This window comes from Lithobates pipiens, unplaced genomic scaffold, assembly GCF_037356315.1.
Source record: "Lithobates pipiens isolate NorthernLeopardFrog02 unplaced genomic scaffold, aLitPip1_a1.2 Scaffold_25, whole genome shotgun sequence".
In the NCBI taxonomy this organism is placed as follows: domain Eukaryota; kingdom Metazoa; phylum Chordata; class Amphibia; order Anura; family Ranidae; genus Lithobates; species Lithobates pipiens.
In genome coordinates, this window is record NW_027507787.1 from 95,466,096 (window position 1) to 95,487,735 (window position 21,640).

General features: G+C 43.3%; 1 protein-coding gene across 2 annotated transcripts in view; it reads right to left on the minus strand.

Moving 5' to 3' along the window:
• PATL1 (PAT1 homolog 1, processing body mRNA decay factor) overlaps positions 1 to 21,640 on the minus strand; it is a 130,650-nt gene that overhangs the window by 101,924 nt on the left and 7,086 nt on the right. For both annotated transcript variants that reach the window (XM_077454732.1, XM_077454730.1), the window contains exon 2: positions 17,865 to 17,955. In XM_077454732.1, the coding sequence (XP_077310858.1) occupies positions 17,865 to 17,955 (91 nt within the window). The remainder of the gene's footprint in view (positions 1 to 17,864; positions 17,956 to 21,640) is intronic.

A 21,640-nucleotide genomic window follows, 5' to 3' on the forward strand; every position in this document is an offset into this window, starting at 1 on the left:
GACACTGAGGAAAAAGACAGACAGCCTTTACAGCTGCAATCTTTCTGGTCTGCTGCAAAATAAAACAATAACGTCATGATGAGTATTCCTGCTGTGTAGCAAAACCTCAATCAGAAGGGACAGATAAGTTTAGGGTTCCCACACCCGTGCGACCCAACCTGCGACTTGGGACTGCAAGACGCATGAGAAGTCATATACTATGGCTTCCAATGGGTACCATTTGTGTCTGTGCGACACCAGCAGTCCCTGATTCCTGGATCCACAGACCTCAAGATTACACAGGTCGCAGGGAAAAAAAAAACAAATAGCAATTTTCAGGTCGAACAAGTAAGGGGTCCCCAATGCTGTGACTCCCTGGAGGATTGCAGCCAACAAACCCCTGCTGTGTATCCCTAAGATGCAGAAAGGTAGATCCATGAGAAACACTGCTTAGCCTGATATACAAACGATAAGGCAGTAAATATAGGACATACAGGACACAAACATTCAATCTTTGTGTATGTCTGATGTGTAGTAATATACCAATACTGAGCAGAGCGGCCACCATCCTCAATGTGTCTCTCAGCTGAGCAGCAAAAACAAAATCAGAAAAAGACAAGCAATCTTCACTGCTGTGTCCTTTCTGATATGCAGCCAATAAGGCAGTATATGCAAGACATAAAGGACAGACAACCTTCAATCTTGTATATGTCTGATGTGCAACAATATAACAATTCTGAATAGAGATAGCACATCCATATTGAAGCGATTTGGCCTTGCGACTCAACATGTCAAATCGCATGGCTAAAATCAGCACAACACCACTTTGTGGTGCTACAGGGATTACCAAAGGCAGTATATGTACTACACCTGGCAGGGGTTCAATTTGTATTTCTACTAAGTAGCCCAACAAATTCGAACCATCAATTTTCACTGCTGCCTTTCTGATAAGGCAGTAATACAGGACACAAAACCTCACAGACCTTAATGCTGTATAAATCTGATGTGCAACAATAAAACACTATGAATAGAGATAGCACATCCATATTGAAATGATTTGTCATGCGACTCAACATGTCAAATCGCATGTTTAAACTCGGCAGCCATTGCTGTTAATAGCACTGTCTGAATCAGCACAGCGCCCTGCAAATCAGGACCATCAGACTTCACTGCTGCCTTTCTGATAAGTAACCAACAAGGCAGTAAAACAGGACACAAAGCCCCACAGACAGACCTCAATCTTGTGTATGTCTGATGTGCAGCAATATAACCATTATGAGCAGAGATGTCACCAGACTCAATGATGTGCATTTCTGCTGTGCAACACAAAACCAGAAAGTACAGACCACCTTCACTGTTGTATTCTTCTGATCTGTAGCCAAACAAAGCAGTACCCTTAGTATATAAAGGACAGCAAACAAGCTTCAGTGCAGTGCATTTCTGATGTACAGCAATATAGCCCTTATTAAGCAGAGATGTCACAAATCTCAATGTGTATTTCTGCTGTGCCACAAAAACATCCCAGCAAGCACAAACCTTCACTACTGAGGTCTACTGGTGTGCAGCCAATGAGGAGTCATGGTCTATCCCTTTATGAAATAACCAACAGGCAATTTATTTCATAGGCATAGCCTGGGCTGTAGATACTAAACCTTCACCACCAGTGAAGGAACAGATCCTAAAATGGTTGGACACCCTACTATTAGTAGTAGTTGTTGTCCTACCTTACCTCCATAGACTGAGCAAACGCTAGCCAGCACATATCCAGGTGGTGCTGATTAGCAACTAAAGTCTCAATGAGCCCAGCCCTAGAGACCAATTTAAGACCTCTCTAGAAGAGGTGGTTACCAGTTTAGCCTGGGAGGTAAATAGCTATTTGCAGGCTTCAAGCAATCAATTATGTAGCTCTTGCATAGGTTTGCACAGAAAATCCTCAATTAAAAGGATGTAGGGAGCGATCTATGGTGAATCGCCTTTAGATCTGCCACTGAGTGGATTGTAGCCCAAACCAATAAAAAAAAGTTTCTTCTTACCTCCTACACTATAATATAAACACAGTGTAAAGGTGGAGTGGGAGGTTGGAGCTTATGAAAGTTAACTATAGCAGGCAACCCCCAAAAGGAGGATCTGTGACAAGGGAACCCCTACTGTGCCACACAGTAGCTTGGTCTCTGCCCATCCTTGAATGTTAGGTCAGCTTTTAAACATTGTGAAGCAACTTCAGATTCCTAGCAGCTGGGCTAATAGGGCCGGTAACCTAGTGCACCTGCTGACCAGGGGAGCTTCTGAATCCACCAACCACTGCCCAATTAATAACCTGTTCAGTGGTATACCTGGCCTGTAAGTAACTTTGTATCTACCAGGTCCCCTCTGTACGCTATATTCATCCCTACTAAATGTACCACAACTGGGCATGTAGGGAGAGGCTGGCAACCTACTGCTGCGATAACCACAGTGTCTCTGCTGTAAGAGGGAGCCTTGGCTGGTGGTTTTAGCAGTGGCGTCTGCGCTATTTGTATCCCGACCCCAAGTTCTGCACTGCACCAGTCAGTATATACACGGGGAAGGGGGAGCAATGGCCTACCTACCTCTTTCTCATCTGAGGTGGTTTAGGCACACTCGTTCCTCTGCACCACCTGTCCACCATACAGCTTCTCTGATGTAAGAGGGGCTGCAGCTGGTGTTTTTAGCAGAAGCTTAAGGGCTATTTGAATCCAGACCCCAGGTGAGATCTCAAATGCCCAGGAACCCTCTGGCTGGAATTGGGGATTTTGCAGCTAATTTCCCACGGCAAAAGGAAAGTAAAGTACTCACCGTTGTCGTCTTCCTCTTTTTGCCACAGCCAGCGGGCTTGCTTTTCCATCCTTATGGTCCACACGCAAGGAGGATAGCCGCCAAAGTGCTCCCCCCCCCCCCCCCAACTGCTGTCCCCATAGGGAGGTGCTAGGTTAGGCTGTGTCCTGCACTGTACCAGTCAGTCAGTCTATATACATGGGGGGGGGCAATGCCTTCCATTCCTCATTCCCATCTTCATATCTGAGGTGGTTAAGGCAGACATACACCGTAGTAAACTGGTGCCTCCTCGCTCTAGAGAAAGGAGGATGTGGGCGCCTGCTCCTACTGACTCTCAGCCTTCCCTCCTGGGTAAGAACGCCGCTGCCATTTTCCCGAAGTTTGAAAATGACGCGGTGCTTGTTGCCACGCCCTCTCCGGCAGCCCACGCGAGCTACCGGGGACCCAGGAGTCGGGGACAAGATCCCCCTGGAAAGAACCGATGGCCAGCACCCCCGTCTGAACAGCCACCTGTACAGGTAAGGAGGGGGAGACAGGATAATGGCCCCTGAAGTTCTGGGTACACCACTGTACCCAGGGTCCTTCAGCTCTCAGGGGGGCTCTTCCAATTTCTGCTGCCCGCCCTGAGGAAAAGATAGGGGAACCCCCCAGGAAGGACAAGAATATCCTACCAGACCCAGAGGCTTCCCAGGCTTGTGGTCCGGCTCCCAGGGGGAGACCACCAGCCCCAGGCTTCGGGTCATTTGGAAAAAAACAAACAGTTTCGCTGTGTAGGGAGAAACACAATCAAAAAACTGAGGATCAAGGGGAAGGGTGGGGACTTAAAACAGCTGTCGATTGATTGTGTTTCCTGTAGGGAGGAGCCTCTCATCTCTCAGGTGTGCCGTCCTGGAAGATGACTTGAGAAATACTGCTCAACACTCTACAATAACACTATGTAATAATGCATAATGCCATATAAATTCTGCCTAACACTTTGCAAAAGATGCATTCTGAAGTCATGTAATAAGGTTACCACATAATGCATCTTTTGCAAAGTGTTAGGCAGAATTTATATGGCATTTTCGTGCCTCATGCCCTAAAGTGTTACATTTTATTTTTTGGTACTTTTTATTTTTGTATATGTCTTTCATGTGTTTTTGCACACACAGCGTTGAGCAGCAGTGCAGAGCAGTGCTTTTGTTGCATTTATATGGCATTTTTGAATGCTTCTGGCTCTGAATTAATGGCAATATTTGTGCTTGATGCTAAAGTGTTGTTTACATTTTATTTTTAGCACTTTTGTATACTGTAAAAACGTCAAACACATTGAAGTATTTTTTGGAAAAAATTTAATAAAAGTTGAAATATTATATTAGTAGTTGTACTTATATTTTTTTTGTAAAGTTATCCAAAAGGATTAATTAGCTAATCACAAAAAGAACACACTTGATTAAGTAAAAAAAAAAAAAAATACTAAAAAAATAATCGTTATAGTCGATGACTAATCAAAAAAATAAATCTATAGATTAGTCGACAGACAAAATCGTTAGTTGCAGCTCTAGTATGCAGTGACCCCCACAGCCCCCCCAAAAACTTACCTGAGCCCGATCTCGATACAGCAATGTGCATGAGAGCGAGAGAGGGGAAGATTTACCTTTAAATATTTTAATGGACGTCACATTCAAATAGTGCCGAAAACAACTAATTGATTAATCGACATCTAATTTATTATGAAACGAATCAATTACCATTTTCATAATCGATTAATCGGCCACTAACATAATGGGGTTAAAAAAACTAAAATTAGCCCTTTTTAGTACAAAGAGCAAATCTACTGTAAATATCACCTGCACATTAAAAAAAAAAAAAACAAAGGGCTGGTTCCCACCCATATGTCTTTTGGTGCTGTTTGCAGAAATGCACTACAGTTCATATCTATGCTTTTTTCAGCTGCTGAGTATTTGGAAAGGGTCAAGGACCTTTTTTTAAACGCAAAGCTGTGCTTTTTTGGTTCAATATACTTCAATGGAGATGCTGCAGAAAAGCATGTAGTGTGTTTTTTACAGCAATTTGTGTTTTTTAATCTGCAAAACAAATTAGGCTAACAAAAAAGCATAAAAAAAAAAAAGGAAAAATGCTAATCTCAGCAAAATCACGTGCACAAAAATCATCATGCACAGCAAAAAGCACTGCAGAAATTGATCAAAGGCAAACTGCATAGGTTTGTTCTGAGCCTTATGCTGGACACATGGATCAATTCTCAGACGAGAATATTCATGCAAAAAAAAATCTTTGTACATTCGCTGAAAGAAAGAATGCTTGAAATTTTCACTTGCTTTTAACATGGTTTTAAAATGAATGTATTTTCTGAACAAAAACTACATACAAGCAGTTCCCGGGTTACAAACAAGATAGGGTCTGTAGGTTTGTTCTTAAGTTGAATCTGTTTGTAAGTCAGAACAGGTACATTATTTTTTCTGTAAAAAAAAAAAGCGCTAGCCAAAAAAACGATTTTTAAGCTTATTGGATAGCATACGGAAGGGTTAACACCCCTGTAATGTTTGTTTTGCTGTGTGCCCCTGTTAAGAAGATTTCACCTCACTTTCTGTCCCAATAACAATTGGATTTTGAACATTTTGGGTTCTTGTAGAAACACGCCTTGGTGATAAAGCATCAGCAGAGGTACCTTTTTCCCATAATAACCAGTACAGGAGTGAATTTCCCTTCCTAGGGGGAGATTTCCTCTTACTTCCTGTTGTCTCCCTCCGTTTGTAGGTCGAATGTTTGTAACTAGGGCATTGCCTGTACACTATTTGAAAATTCCTTTGACCAAGAAGTTTTCTATAATTTCTAAATGTTCCCTTCACTGTGGTTGAAAACAAATGTCGATTTGACCACACTAACGATTAGAAAATCGTTCTTAAAAAAAAAAAAAAAAAAATTTAAGGAAGACATTGTTTTTTGTATGGCCAACATATAATATTACATTTCTGTTTGAAAATCTGCAAAACAGTCTTTCTTTAAGTAAAAAAAATTTGATCCGAGTTTGATATTTACCAGATTCAACCTCTAATATATACAGTATTATAGAGATATTTAGGAATAAATTGCTTTTTTTAAAACTTTACATATTAACTAAATTATACACCACACTTTCTTTTAAGGTTATTAACCAATTAAAATAATAAATCGGTCAACTAATCGATTATGAAAATAATCGTTAGTTGCAGCCTGGTGCATAACTTTGGTAGGCTTGCTGTCTGCAATCACATAGAATACTATAAAACATTGGGATAAAGGATGAAGGTGTAGAATGTCTATATATATCAGGGGTGTCCAAACTTTTTTCAAAGAGGGCCAGATTTGATGAAGTGAACATGTGTGAGAACCGACCATTTTGCCCGACATTCTTTGAACCATTAAAATTCGGTCCAAGTGTGTTCGTCCAAGTAAGAATACATGGCCCAACAATAACTCTCTTGCCTTTGTGGCTATGTGGTAAAGAGATGAGCTTGGAGAGAGATAGATAGAAAATGCATATATTATATATATATATTTTTTTTATATTACAATCGTACCGTGTACGAGGCTTTAAGCTCTATTCAGACCAATGCGTTTTTTCATACTTAATGCAGGACATGAACACTGGTTCCTATGGAACATGTTCACATCAATGCATTTTTGTGCTTCTGCGTTTTTGAAAGGGGTCAGGGACTTTTTTTTTTTTACCGCAGCATGCAGTGTTTTGCATGTAATAGACTTTAATGGACCCACTTCCAAAAATGCAAGTACTGCGTTTTTACAGCGATTTTACTGCAATTTATTTATTTTTTGGCTTTACATTTTTATGTATATATTTGGTTGCTAAGGAGCAGGCCGGAAAGCCGACGGCCGGATCCTTAACAACCGATGAGTCAGCAGGGTTCCCTGCAAAAGGGGGGGGAAGGGGGAAAGATTTGATGGCTTAAAAAAAAAAAAAAAAAAAAAAAAAAAAAAATAATTCACAAAATAAACAGTGTGGCCCTCAATATGTGGGGGGTGGGAAAGAGCCTCCCATTTCACCCAAAAAGAAAGTAGTGTGGTATTACAAAAGGCAGTTTTGGACAAGTCCTTTATTAAAAATGTCTTCTTCCTCCGCTTCAGACACTCGGGGGTTACCGCTCAAAATCCATACCAGCGCACCCCATGACGTTATTTTTGTGAATTAGCCGGCAAATCTTTGTTTACAATCAGTTGTCAGCGGGAAATCACTGCGCCTGCTCGTAGGGTGCCACCCCACTTCCGGTTACCTCACTTTCAGTGGAAGCAGTACTTCTGAATGCCATTCCCAAGATGGTGGTGGTGTACAGAAAAAAAAAAACACGTTTGGACCAGAAAAACTAGCGTCCCCATGCCCTGAGGATGGTAAAACAAAGTCAAACACCCAGACGTAGGCTTCAACAGCCATGCCATCAAAGCTAGAAACAGAAAGTCTGGCGGATCTGGAAGAGCCCATGACCTGTCCATCAATAGATTTAAAAATGTCCATATACCATGTTCTCCTTAGCCAAGCTGGTGTGATTAAAATCACCAGAATGCCCTCCACTTTTATCGTGTGCAAAAAGTGAGCAAGAATTTGCAGCAGAGAAAAAGCATAGATCAGGAACAATTGATCTATACTTCTCTGGAATGAAGCATACACTTTGCCCAGCAGATACTAAGACATTTTTCTTTTCAAAATGAATGTCTTTTTGTTTTTTTAAGCAGAAAAAAAAAACCCAGTGATGATTAAATACCACCAAAAGAAAGCCGTCTAAAAACAAAACAAAAAAAAAAACGGATAAAAACCTTTACATTTGGGTATAGCGTTGCATGACCACGCAATTTTCAAAGTGTGACAGCACTAAAAGCTGAAAATTGGCCTGGGCAAGAAGGGGGTTAAAGTGCCCAGTACTGAAGCAGTTCAAGACTGAGTACTCATCCACCAGGACCATTAGCATCTCATTCAAATAAGAAGTTACAGGGTCAACAGCCCCTATTTTTCTAAGTCCTCCTCCATGAGGTGGTGCTGAGCGAATCAACTGAGTGGCGAAAACACCTTCTCTGGGTGAGCCCAATTGACATACATAATTTGCTGCAGACAAGGATGCAAAAGAAAAGATTTTAGATTCTTAGGTTGTTACCAGGACCTAAATCCAGTTACTCGGGGAGAAGAGCACCTTGAACCAACAACTTTAATTTATGCGCACCACGTCAGCCAGGAAGCCCACCATAGACTAACAAATGAGACAGCCCAGGAATCCGAGATTCCTCCAAAGAGGGAGTCCCAGTCTTCACCAGCCTCCACCTCCATTAAAACATGCCCCTTCAATACATAATCATCCCACAAAAAAAAAAAAAAAGGAGGGGGTGGGCAGGGGGAACAAGAGTTGAGCTTTCCTGGCCAAACCAGTAAGAAGCCCTCAGGGCTATTCATCCCAAGCAGAAATGGCAGCTAAAAGTTCCTCTCAAGATACAAAGTTGGACAAATGTTCCCTTAAAACATACAGTAGAAATATAAGGGAAGAAATTCAGAACTAAAGTAACCCTTAGGTTAGCCATTGCAGGGGGTCCTCTCTACCTCACAGGTAATAGGGAGCCCATTACACCATCCTTCCTCTACCTCTCTGACTGCAATGTGCCATGGCTTGCTGAGGTAACAGACCTCTATATCCCAATATGAGAGCAGTGGTCTCAGCAGTGAGAAGTGGCTGATAAAAACCAAGACACCTAGTGGTGATAAAACCTCTGCAGAAGGGGGACTAAGTGTACTTGCCAATCTGTTATCAGCCACTGTACCTGTGTGTTGGGTGAATTTACCACCACTGCATGAGAAGGTATGCTGGACACAAGATGGCATTTGCGATGACATCAGAACCGTACACACCCACAAAATGGTTTGCCCCCTTTCCTAAAACACCGCTACTGCTCTACAGTGCTCCATTGGCAGTGCAGCACAGCCTCCCAACAAATCTGGATGATCTGAAGAGCTTGTCTGCCAAGAAACCCACAAGGTCTCTATACTTCTTCTCTATACCAAGCAAAAATAGGATTTTTATAACAGCTTACCTGTAAAAATCCTTTTCTTTTGAAGTACATTACAGGACGCAGAGCCATAGTAATTACTATGTGGGTTATAGCCCACCTTCAGGTGCCGAACACTGGCACACCCTAAAGGGAAGTTGCCTCCCTATATAACCCCTCCCACTACTGGGAGTATCTCAGTTTTGTAGCAAAGCAATACACGTGTATTCTAGAAAGAGGGGCAGGACCTCTGTGTCCCGTGATGTACTTCAAAACAAAAGGATTTTACAGGTAAGCGGTTATAAAAAAAAAAAATCCTATTTTCTTTAATCATACATCACGGGACACAGAACCATAGTAATTACTATGTGGGATGTCCCAAAGCAATGCCAAATGAGGGGAGGGAGACACAACGAAAGTAAGGTACCATGAGAACAGAGGATTTATACTGCTGCCTGCAGTACACTGCACCCAACATCCTCGTGTCTTTTTTTACATCCACCAGAAAGAATCTGGTAAATGTATGGATTGAAGACCAAGTTGCGGCCTTGCAGAAGTGAGCCATGGAGGCTTGGGGGATGCACTGCCCACGAATCACTAACAGCCCTAGAGGAGTGCGCTTTGATTTGAGAGGGTAGAACTACCTCTTTAAACCATAAGCTTGAACGATTACTCGTTGAATCCATTTAGAAATGGTATATTAAGATGCTGCCTGTCCTCTTTTAGGACCTTCAGGCAACACAAACAAAACATCCGTTTTCCAAATCTGAGCAGTCGCCTTTAAAGAGGAAGTAAACCCCTTCAAACCACTTTGACCTACAGGTAAGCCTAGATTAAGGCTTACCTGTAGGTCCAAGCAATATCTCCTAAACCTATATGGTTTAGGAGATATTTGCCCGAAAATGGGCACCGCTGTCTACGGCGCATGTGCCGTAGACAGCGGCGCGCAGGCGCACTAAATGCGGCAAGTCCAAGAATGGATTTGCCTAATTTGTCGACTCCCGTGCGCATGCGCGGGAGTGACGTCATCGCGGCTTCGCCGAATGGCAGCGGCGGAGCTGCGAGACGCGACTCCCGTGCGCATGCGCGGGAGTGACGTCATCGCGGCTTCGCCGCTGTCATTGGTCGGAGCTGCGAGACGCCACCAGCAAGATGGATGCGGCGGACTACAGGGATCAGCGGCGACTTCGCTGGCTCCTGTGTCAGGTAAGTGACACATAATGAGCTACTATGCGATGCATAGTAGTCCATTATGCTTTACCTTTGCAGGGAAAAAAAGAGGAAGTAAACCCATCAGGGTTTACTTCCTCTTTAAGTAGACTTTGACTGCCCTCATCACATTAAGAGAACGTAGTGATTTTTATTCCATACAACAGGGTTCTGGAAGAATGAAGGTAGAACAATATCCTGGTTTAGATAAAAACCTGATATTACCTTCAGTAAAACATTAGGATGAGGATGCAATACTACTAGAAAGAGTGACCAATTCCGATAACATTTTGCAGCAGATATGGTTAACAGAAAAAATGGTTTCCTTGTCAAAAAAAGCACCAAGGGAATATGTCATATTGGCCCAAAAAAAAAAAAAATAAAAAAAAAAAAGAGGCTGTTTTGTAATGCTGACAAAACTAAAATTCAAATCCCAAGGTTTCTGGGGTTACCTAACCAGAGATTACGCCGTGTTACCCCCTGAAGAAAGTTACAAACCAAAGAATGCGAAGCAAGCGGTCGTTGAAATACCAATAAGGCACAGAACTGTCCTTAGAAAGCACTTAAGGCCAGCCTTATTTCTCACCCTATCTGCAGAAAGTCAAGGATTCTACCTTTGACCTATTTCCTGGGGTGCAACTGTTGGTTTCACATCAAGAGACATATTTCCGGACACCATAATATATAATTATGGAGGCCGGCTCCCTTGCATTAACCAAGGTAGAAACTACTGAACCTGACAGCCCACGCTTCTTCAGAGTTTGGGTCTCAATAGCCAGAACGTTAAATTTAGTGTTTGTAAAGTAGGATGGAACACTGGCCCTTGCGAGAGAAGGTCTGGCCATGGAGGGTAGGGTCTATGGGTCCCCTACTGCCATCTTTAAGATCTCTGCATACCAAGATTTCCTGGGCCGCGCTGGGGGCCACAAGAATCAACGACTTCCCTTCCTGTTTGATCCTGTAAAGAGGTCGTGGACGCAGACAGAATAGGAGTGACTGCATAAACCAGTGAGAACCGATTCCATGGGAATAGCAAGGCATCTGTTCTGCATGCTAGCGGATCCTTTGTTCTTGACAAAAAGTTGTCGATTTCTTTGTTGAACCTGGACGCAAACAGATCTATGTCTGGGATCGTCCATTTTTGACATATTGACAGGAAGATATCGAGGTGAAGGAACCATTCTCCCGGGAACTGCTGCTGGCGAATCAAGTAGTCCGGCTGTCAATTTTCTATTCCTATAATGAAGGCTGCCGATAGGCAAAGTACATTGTTTTCTGCCCAAGAAAGGATATGATTCACCTTTCTCTGGGCCACATAACTTTTTGTGCCCCCTTGGTGAATAATACAGGCCATTGCTGTCGCATTGTCGGATTGAAACCTGGCAGGACAATACCGTAAACTGAACGTTCAGGCCCTCAGGACCAAGAGCTCTGTCTGAATTTCTAAAATGTTAATGGACAAGGCCATTTCTGATCTGGGCATTTTCTCCTGTCCTGGAAGAGGACAGTTGCCTCTTCCAGGACTGTTCCCCAACCTAAACAAAAAAGGCATATGTTATTACCACTTCCCAGGTAACTGAAGGAAGGATTTTCCCTTTAGTAGATTTTTGGATATTAACCATAAACTGAGGTTCCGGCGCACCCAGCCTACAGCACCTGGTATTTCCAGGTCATCTCTCGTATGGGTACTAACCAGGCCCGATTCTTAGCCTCCAAGATCAGATGAGATTGGGCACTCATGGTGATGTGGCTTTGGAGTCAGTAGTATTTTAGCCTTCTTCATGGTTTTAAAGAAGATTTCTCCTAGGATGTGGTGACCATACTTTGGTCTAAAGCGGGCTACCGACTAGTCTATCAAGAACAGATCGACTAGGTAAACCATAATCGTTATACCTTGGGCCCTTAATCTGGCTAGAAGAGGGGCCAGAACTTTTGTAAATGTTCAAGGTGCAGTAGCTGGACTGGAAATGAAGATTTTCCACCTTGAAAAGTAGATATTACTAGTGAGCGAGGAAATGGGCATATGGAGGTATGAGATCCAGAATGTACATTTGGATTCGGCACCGTGAAAAAAAAAAAAAAAGGTTTGAATCAAACCCCAACCTTTGTTCTTACATGGAAACTTTTCTTTTTCTCTGGAATCTTAAAAACTGGAACTCTTGGAACACCAGTTTGTACCCTGGAGCTATTGAGGAAGTTCCCTATTGGTCTCACCACTCATCCTGCCAGATCCTTGAGAACTGCAGAAAAATTCCCCCTATTTGAGTGAACTTGGCGGTGGAAGCCACCGTGACAGCCTGGAGGCTGATGCCTCTGGCACAGGAGAAGGAGCTTTAAAACGAAAATACAGTGCCTTGCGAAAGTATTCGGCCCCCTTGAACTTTTCAACCTTTTGCCACATTTCAGGCTTCAAACAAAGATATAAAATTTTTATTTTTTGTGAAGAATCACCAACAAGTGGGACACAATTGTGAAGTGGAACGAAATCTCTTGGATATTTTAAACTTTTTTAGCAAATAAAAAACTGAAAAGTGGTGCGTGCAAAATTATTCGGCCCCTTTACTTTCAGTGCAGCAAACTCACTCCAGAAGTTCAGCGAGGATCTCTGAATGATCCAATGTTGTCCTAAATGACTGATGGTGATAAATAGAATCCACCTGTGTGTAATCAAGTCTCTGTATAAATGCACCTGCTCTGTGATAGTCTCAGGGTTCTATTGAAAGCGCAGAGAGCATCATGAAGACCAAGGAACACACCAGGCAGGTCCGTAATACTGTTGTGGAGAAGTTTAAAGCCGGATTTGGATACAAAAAGATTTCCCAAGCTTTAAACATCCCAAGGAGCACTGTGCAAGTGATCATTTTGAAATGGAAGGAGTATCAGACCACTGCAAATCTACCAAGACCTGGCCGTCCCTCTAAACTTTCAGCTCAGACAAGGAGCAGACTGATCAGAGATGCAGCCAAGAGGCCCATGATCACTCTGGATAAACTGCAGAGAACTACAGCTGAGGTGGGAGAGTCTGTCCATAGGACAACAATCAGCCGTACACTGCACAAATCTGGCCTTTATGGAAGAGTGGCAAGAAGAAAGCCATTTCTCAAAAAGATATCCATAAAAAGTCTTGTCTAAAGTTTGCCACAAGCCACCTGGGAGACACACCAAACATGTGGAAGAAGGTGCTCTAGTCAGATGAAACCAAAATCGAACTTTTTGCCCACAATGTAAAACGATATGTTTGGCGTAAAAGCAACACAGCTCATCACCCTCAACACACCATCCCCACTGTCAAACATGGTGGTGGCAGCATCATGGTTTGGGCCCGCTTTTCTTCAGCAGGGACAGGGAAGATGGTTAAAATTGAGGGGAAGATGGATGCAGCCAAATACACGACCATTCTGGATGAAAACCTGTTGGGAGTCTGCAAAAGACCTGAAACTGGGACGGAGATTTATCTTCCAACAAGACAATGATCCCAAACATACAGCAAAATCTACAAAGGAATGGCTCACAAATAAACGTATCCAGGTGTTAGAATGGCCAAGTCAAAGTCCAGACCTGAATCCAATCGAGAATCTGTGGAAAGAGCTGAAAACTGCTGTTCACAAACGCTCTCCATCCAACCTCACTGAGCTCGAGCTGTTTTGCAAGGAAGAATGGTCAAGAATTTCAGTCTCTCGATGTGCAAAACTGATAGAGACATACCCCAAGCGACTTGCAGCTGTAATCGCAGCAAAAGGTGGCTCTACAAAGTATTAACGCAAGGGGGCCGAATAATTTTGCACGCCCCACTTTTCATTTTTTTTATTAGTTAAAAAAGTTTCAAAAATCCAATAGATTTCGTTCCACTTCACAATTGTGTCCCACTTGTTGGTGATTCTTCACAAAAAATAAAAATGTTATATCTTTATGTTTGAAGCCTGAAATGTGTCAAAAGGTTGAAAAGTTCAAGGGGGCCGAATACATTTGCAAGGCACTGTACATTTACTCCTCTTCTTAAATGGCAAAAGGGGTGCTTTCTACTAGAATTTCTTTGGATGCATTATCCAAAACATCCCCAAATAGCTGTTTCACTTCAAAAAGGAAGACTAGCCAGGAGCTTCTTACAAGGCGCTTAGCGAAGGGCGTAAGGCCTGAAGGATAGAATCTCTCATAGCAATTATTGCAAATATAAAGCTGCCTCCTGGGCCTGCTGAGCAGGATAACCTTGAACACTGGTTTAAACTGGTCTCTCAATGCTTAAGCAATTACTGTCAGCGCAGGCTGAGACACTCAATCTGCCAGAGAAAAAAAGTGTTTGTTTTTATTTTTTCAATGGGAATTCCACCTTTTTTATCCATTGGATCCCAAAACATTTGAGCATTGTCTGCCGGACAAGTCAAACTTATGCATAGAGGATATAGCAGTGCTAATTGCCGATATACCCTACTTAATGAATTTCCTCCATCATAGAATAAAGTGTGAAAAATGCTTATCTGGGTGATCCTCTCAGATACAAAAAAACTTCTCCAGCAATGAATGTACAGGAAAAAGGCATACACAGCTTGATGAGGCTTTAGTGAACCCAAACACTCAGTTAAGGGTACATAAATGTGGAGCATTCAGCAAGAAAATTACACCATAAATTTTAAGATTGGAACAGCCGATAATCCCGCATTTGACAACCCAGAAAAGGAATCATCAGCCTCACCACAGTCCCCTGAGGGAATTAGTCTTCTCCTGCCTCTAGTTCCTTAGTTTGAGGGTTCTGGGAAAGGGAAGAGAACCTGTTGCATTTTGACCCACACTGGGATGCGATTAAAGTCGCTAAATTTTTTTTTTTTTTTTTTTTTAATCATAAAACAAACAGGGACTGCAGTGTTAAAAACAGTTGCAAACATTTTATGGCCCCGATGCTCACTCTGACCAGCCAATCCCCTCTCAGGGGAGGATGCCATTTGCAGAGATGAGTAGGCTTTCAAGAGCTTGAGGGAGACCCTTTTAGCTCTTTTTATGGGGCGTTTCAACCCCCCCCCCCCTTCTGCCCATAGCCCGACGCACAAAGCAGAGGTACTACCAGAAGAAATCGCATCCACCGCTTGAGCAATAGTCCAGCCACTGCTATTAATGCTCAGCCTGATGCAAATAATAAATGTGTCAAATAGAAAATGCCTGTGTCTCCAAAACCTCTTTCATGCTCTTCTTTGCTCTTATGTCTCTGACAATTTTGCAGCCAGCATAAATGGAGTTTTTCTTCTTTTTAAATACACTCCCATGTTGGAGGACCCCAATGACGCGCTAAGCCCTGCCCCCATCGGCTGAGTGAGGGATGGCATGGAGGAGACCTGGAAGCCGCTGCTATGTAGGGTTGGACAAAGAAAACAGCATTGCTGATCGTTTTTAGTTCTTCCTTTATACTTGGCTTCTTCAAGGAGGGGGAAGAGTTCAGCTCAGGTGGGGGTGTCTGGAGGAAGCAAAACCCCCCCAAACTTATAGGAGGGCTGCCTGCTAGCCGGAGGAAAAAAAGTCTGTTGCTTCTGTGACACAGCGTGATCTCTGAGCAAAGCATGAGAAGGTACATCCATACAGGCCCCAGTGGTGACACTTAGGCATGACAACATTTACATTAAAGGAGGCATTTCATAAGAAAATGTAAAAATTCCTTAGAAAACTCCACTTACCTTTGCCGCCGCAGGTTTTTCTATGGTAAAACCAACAGACCCAATCTTCACCCTTCATAGTGGGTTCCGTTAACAAACCTCTATGAAACGGGGACAGTAAAACTTTATGGCCTTAATACCAAAAGTACTGGATCCCGGGGTCCAGCTCTATAAAAAGAAGCGTTACAGGCAAAACCTAATTTCTTCAGATACGAGGCCCAGGTACCATTCAATTTGGCCTAAAACAGACACTTTGAATGGATCCGGCTGCATAGCTAGCCCCAGCAAGGATTGCTCCAGTGGAGCTCAGCACAGCACATCTTCACTCGTGACCAACACCTCAGACACTGGTGAAAAAACTGATACACTCAGTAGTTGGAGGGGTTATACAGGGAGGCAACTTCCTGTTCAGGGTGTGCCAGCGTCCAGCACCTAAAGGTGGACTATAATCAAATTACTATGGCTCTGCGTCCCGTAATGTACTTCAAAAGAAAAGGATTGTTACAGGTAAGCTGTTATAAAAATCCTATTTTTGCTTGGCCAAGAAGTATAGAGACCTTGTGGGTCTCTTGGCAGACAAGCTCTTCAGATCATCTAGATTTGTTGGGAGGCTGTGGTGCACTGCCAATGGAGCACTGTAGAGCAGTAGCGGTGTTTTAGGAAAGGGGGGAAACCATGCTGCGTGTGTACGGTTCTGACGTCATCGCCGATGCCACCTTGTGTCCAGCATGTCTTATTACACCTTCTCATGCAGTGGTGGTAAATTCACCCAACACAGGCACAGTGGCTGATAACAGATTGGCAAGTACAGCTAATCACCTTCTGCAGAGGTTTGATAACCACATAGTAATTACTATGGCTGTGTCCCATGATCTACGATTAAAGAAATTAACAGAATGCCCTTCACCCTTATCTTGTGCAACAGACAAGAAAGAAGCTGAAGTGGAGGAAAGGCATAGATCGGGAAAGTTGTGGTGGATGATCTAGTGATTCTTTGGGATCAAATCCCTGAGGATCCCTCATTCGACAAAAAAAAATATTCAAATTTGCTGTGGAGTTCGAATGCAAAAGGATCTACCTCTAGCACCCCCTACCGCAGACAGATCTCTGAATACCTCTCGGCGAAGGGCCCATTCACCCAGATTTAGCTTCTAATGGCTGAGAAAGTCTGTCTGCCAAGTTTGCTTACTGGCAATGTGCACAGCGGAGAGGGCAAGAACATGAAGTTCTGCGAAAGACAACAAGCTCATCTGTGGAGAAGCATTTCTCCAATGGAAGCAGTACCTTTGCCTGTGGCCTTGTCGAGTGTTAAACCCAAATACACAAGCTGTTAAGTCAGAAGCAAAGATGACATCTGATGCCGTTCTCAACAACCCAAAATTAGGAGCCAATACCTTGGCAAACACTCTGGGTTTGTGGACAGACTGAAGGGTAATGACACAAATTTATAGTGGCTATCCTCCTTTGCGAATCCCAGAGACAGGTGGTGAGGCCAGACAATCAGGATGTATAGGTAGGTGCCCTTGATATCCACTGATGCCAGGAAGTTCCCCTGATGAAGGGAGCACTCATTGACCATGTGGATTTCATCCTGAATTTTAGGAAATGGTTAAGATCCCTATTATGACATACCCATTTAGCTTGGAAACTGTAAACATGTTGGAATAGAAGCAAAGATACCTCTCTTCCTCCTCCTCCAGAAAGAGCACGATGACCCCTTGGCAGAGTAGTCTTTCCAGGGCTGCAAAACTGCATGTTTGTTGATCCAAAAATATCTTTGAGCACATAAAGCATGGAGGGGGAAAGCAGCAAATCTTCAGTTTGTTGTCTCTGGAAATCAAGCTGCTGATCCAGTAATCTGACTTCAGGTGGCCGCAAAGCCCAAGAGACATCTCCCACCACCTGTACAAGTGGGGGCATCCTTTCACCATATATTTCTGAAAGTGAACTTCTCCTTTAAAAGGGTCAGCTTACACAAGCTTTGTGCAAATACTCAGAAATACTGTGAAAATTACAGACTGTTCCATTCCACAAAATATAAAATAAATGTAAAAAGAAAAAAATACACATACACACTTGTTGTGCCCCTCTGGGTTGCCAATCTCTGAATGTCTGTGAACTCCAGTCAGAAATATCACCAAAAGACTGCTCCTTCAATTAAGAGCGCTTATTAGTAATTTGGGACAAATAACAGTCCTACAGATATGCTTGGTCACTCACCAATCGCTCCTGCTCCAAACGTATCATCATTGAACTGGTCGATATCCTCATCTTCCTCGAGGTCCGGGAAGCGATCACCGTCCTCAAGAGACTGAAAAACATCAATGTATGAAATTATCAATTTAGCAGCAAAACCATGGGATCACTGTAGTGAGACCTAATATTGTATTATCTGATCAGCTTCACAATACTATCAGCAAGTCTTGTGTGTAAAGAAAAACCTGTAGCTTTCCCCACTTCCAGGAGCCTCAGCCGCGGGTATTGAAGCCACGGCTGGGGCTCCGTCGTCCTCCTCGTTGCCAGCCCATTGGAGAGAGGAGAGGAGCCGTAAGGCTTTACTGCTGGGTTCCCTTACTCACAATGGAGGCGGCATGCACCCAACAGCTGATGGAAACATCAGCTGCGGTGCCGACATCACTGGACTACAGGACGGGTAAGTGTCCGATGATTAAAAGTCACATACTGCAGCTGCTGGCTTTTAATTTTTGCAGCGGTGGGCGGACCTCCACTTTAAAGAAAATGAAAAACTTGTATTGTGTGCTTTATGTATTTTTCCCAGATCTGTGCAGTAATCCAGTGTGAAACCTTCTCTTTGTGCAAGGAGTTTCCTTTAATCAAAACTGCTCTCTCCTTGTGCAAGGTGAGCAGTCTTGCATCTATCCCACTCCTGTAGTTTTCTGCAAGCATTCTGTTGTAGTGGATGGACCCGCTGGGTCCCTCCCACAGCGCTCACGCTATGTGCAGCACAGTGGTGTCGTCAATGCTACATTTAGGTAATATCTGATTTTTGCAGATGTTTGGAGCTTGCAATGTGGATTTATTTTATTTGTGGCTAATGATACTTATTTAGTTAATACAAGTTTGTGTCTGGAATTTAGCTCTGAAGTTAAACTACAGCTAAAACGACTTTTTTCCCCCCATTGTCCTGGGCTGTTTTGGATGGAGATGCGTCCCAACACAACCCCAGTTTATGTAGTCTCACTGCAGGTTCTAACAAGGATTTCTGTACAAAAGATGCAGCTTTGGTACAGAGGCAAATAAGAAGCTGGGGTGGAGAATGTTATTATAGGACTTGTTCAAGAGGGGTAGGTGTGGATTGTAAAGCTTCAAATATATATATTTTTTAAATAAACATGTCATACTTACCTCCACTGTTCAGTTCGTTTTGCACAGATTGGCCCGAAAACAGACTTCTGGGGTCCTTCAGCGGCTCCTCCCCACATTGTATAACCCCCTCAGAAAAACGCTCTCCCGGGAGGGTTACCTTGTGGGCACGTTCCTGAGTCCAGCATTCGGCATCCATAGCCGCTGAATGTATGATTCGGCCCCCGGAAAGGGTCGGGGACTTTTAACGCAAAACTGCTTTTTTTTGGTTCAATATACTTCAATGGAGAAGCTGCAGAAAAGAATGTAATGTGTTTTTGCGGCAATTTGTGTTTTTTAATCTGCCCAATTGCAGTAAAATCACGTGCGCAAAAGTCAAAACACAGCAAAAAGCACTGCAGAAACAGATCAAAAGCAAAAACTGCATAGGTGTGTACCAAGCCTTATGCTGGCCTATGGATCAATTTACAGGTGAGAATATTCAGATGAAAAATCTTTGTACATTCGCTGAATGAAAGAATTATTTTGAAATTTTCACTTCATTTCTGAACAAAAACCACTGCACTCTCTGAAAAGTCCTTTGACCAAGAAGTTTTCTATTATTCCCAAATTTTCCCGTCACTGTGGTTGAAAATGAACGTCAATTTGATCCACTTTTTTTATTTTAATTTTTTTTTTTAACCACTTTCAGCCTGGACCATTTTGCTGGTAAATGACCAGAGGTCTTTTTACACTTTGGCACTGCGCTGCTTTAACTGGTAATTGCGCGGTCATGCAATGTTGTACCCAAACAAAATTTGCGTCCTTTTCTTCCCACAAATAGAGCTTTCTTTTGATGGTATTTGATTGCCTCTGCGATTTTTATTTTTTGCGATATAAACGTAAAAAGACCGCAAATTTTGAAAAAAAAAATGATATTTTCTACTTTTTGTTATTAGAAAAATCCAATAAACTCAATTTTAGTCATACATTTAGGCCAAAATGTATTCAGCCACATGTCTTTGGTAAAAAAAAAGTCAATAATTGTATATTTATTGGTTTGCGCAAAAGTTGTCACATCTACAAACTAAGGTACGTTTTCTGGAATTTACGCAGCTTTTAGTTTACGACTGCCTATCTCATTTCTTGAGGTGCTAAAATGGCAGGGCAGTACAAAACCCCCCCAAATGACCCCATTTTGGAAAGTAGACCCCCTAAGGAAATTGATAAGAGGCATGTTGAGCCCATTGAATATTTTATTTTTTTGCCTCAAGCGATTGAATAATGACAAAAAAAGAAAATTTTTTTTTTTTTTTACACAAAGTTGTCACTAAATGATATATTGCTCACACATGCTATGGGCGTATGTGAAATGACACCCCAAAATAAATTCTGCTGCTTCTCCTGAGTACGGGGATACCACATATGTGGGACTTTTTGGGAGCCTAGCCGCGTACGGGGCCCCGAAAACCAAGCACCGCCTTCAGGCTTTCTAAGGGCGTTACAGTTTTGAAGGCCATAAAATGCCAAGATGGCACAAACCCCCCCCCAAATGACCCCATTTTGGAAAGTAGACACCCCTAAATTTAGGGGTACACTAGTGAGACTAGGTAATAAATGGCGGGTGCCCTGAAACTATAAAAAAATAACTAACCAACCAGCGTCACCTGTAACAGTTATATGGTGATCACTGGTGAAAGGGTTAACTAGGGGGCAATCAGGGGGCTTTATGCGGTAGTATATGGGGGTCCCTGGCGCTATAAAAAGCTGCGGCGAACCTAAATACCTACCTGCCTAACTAGCGTCACCTGTGACACTAATACGGCGATCAGAAAAATGATCGCTTATTAGGCTGGGTTCACACTGGAGCGATGCGGAAACGCCGCGAATCCGCGGCGGGTTCCCGCATCGCATGCCTCCCGGCGGCAGTTCACACTGCCCTATGCGAACTGCTGGGAGTGTCAGTGAAATGTTACTGACACCCCCAGATCAGTTCGCATATCGCAGTGCGATCTGCAAACTCGGATCGCATGGTGTGAACACCCATGCGATCCGATTCTGCTGCGGGCCAAAAAAAAGGGTCCCGTGCGAATTTGCGGCGGGTGTGGCGGGTGCGGCGAATGGCTGAACTCGAATCGCACAGAGATCGGATGTGATTTGCACTGCAGTGCGGTGCGAATCACATTCGTTCTCATAAACCGCTGCAATGTGAACCCAGCCTTAGTGACACTGGCGACGGGGGGTGATCACGGGGTTAAACCTTTATTGGGGGGGTTAGGGGGGTACATTAGAACTAAAGGGGGCTAACCCTAACTGCCCTAACAGTTATTACAGTCACAAATGACACCAATGCAAAAAAAAAAAAAAAAAATGACATTGGTGTCACTGTGACTGGGGGGCAGGGGTAATTGGGGGGGTGATCGGGGGGTAAAGGGGGGGTGTGAGTGTGCCTGGCATGTTCTACTGTGTGTGTAGAGTGTTGGTGCAACTCACCGATCCGCTCTCCTCCGTGTCGGAACGAAAACTACCGACACGGAGGAGAGAATACATCACTTCCTCTCCTGTGTTTACATTACAGGAGAGGAAGTGATGTCACCGGGGATTTCTATTCGTCGGGAGCGATCGCGAGGGGGTGGCCATGAATGAATGGCCGTACCCTCGTCCGGGATCGCTCCCGAACGAATACCGACCGC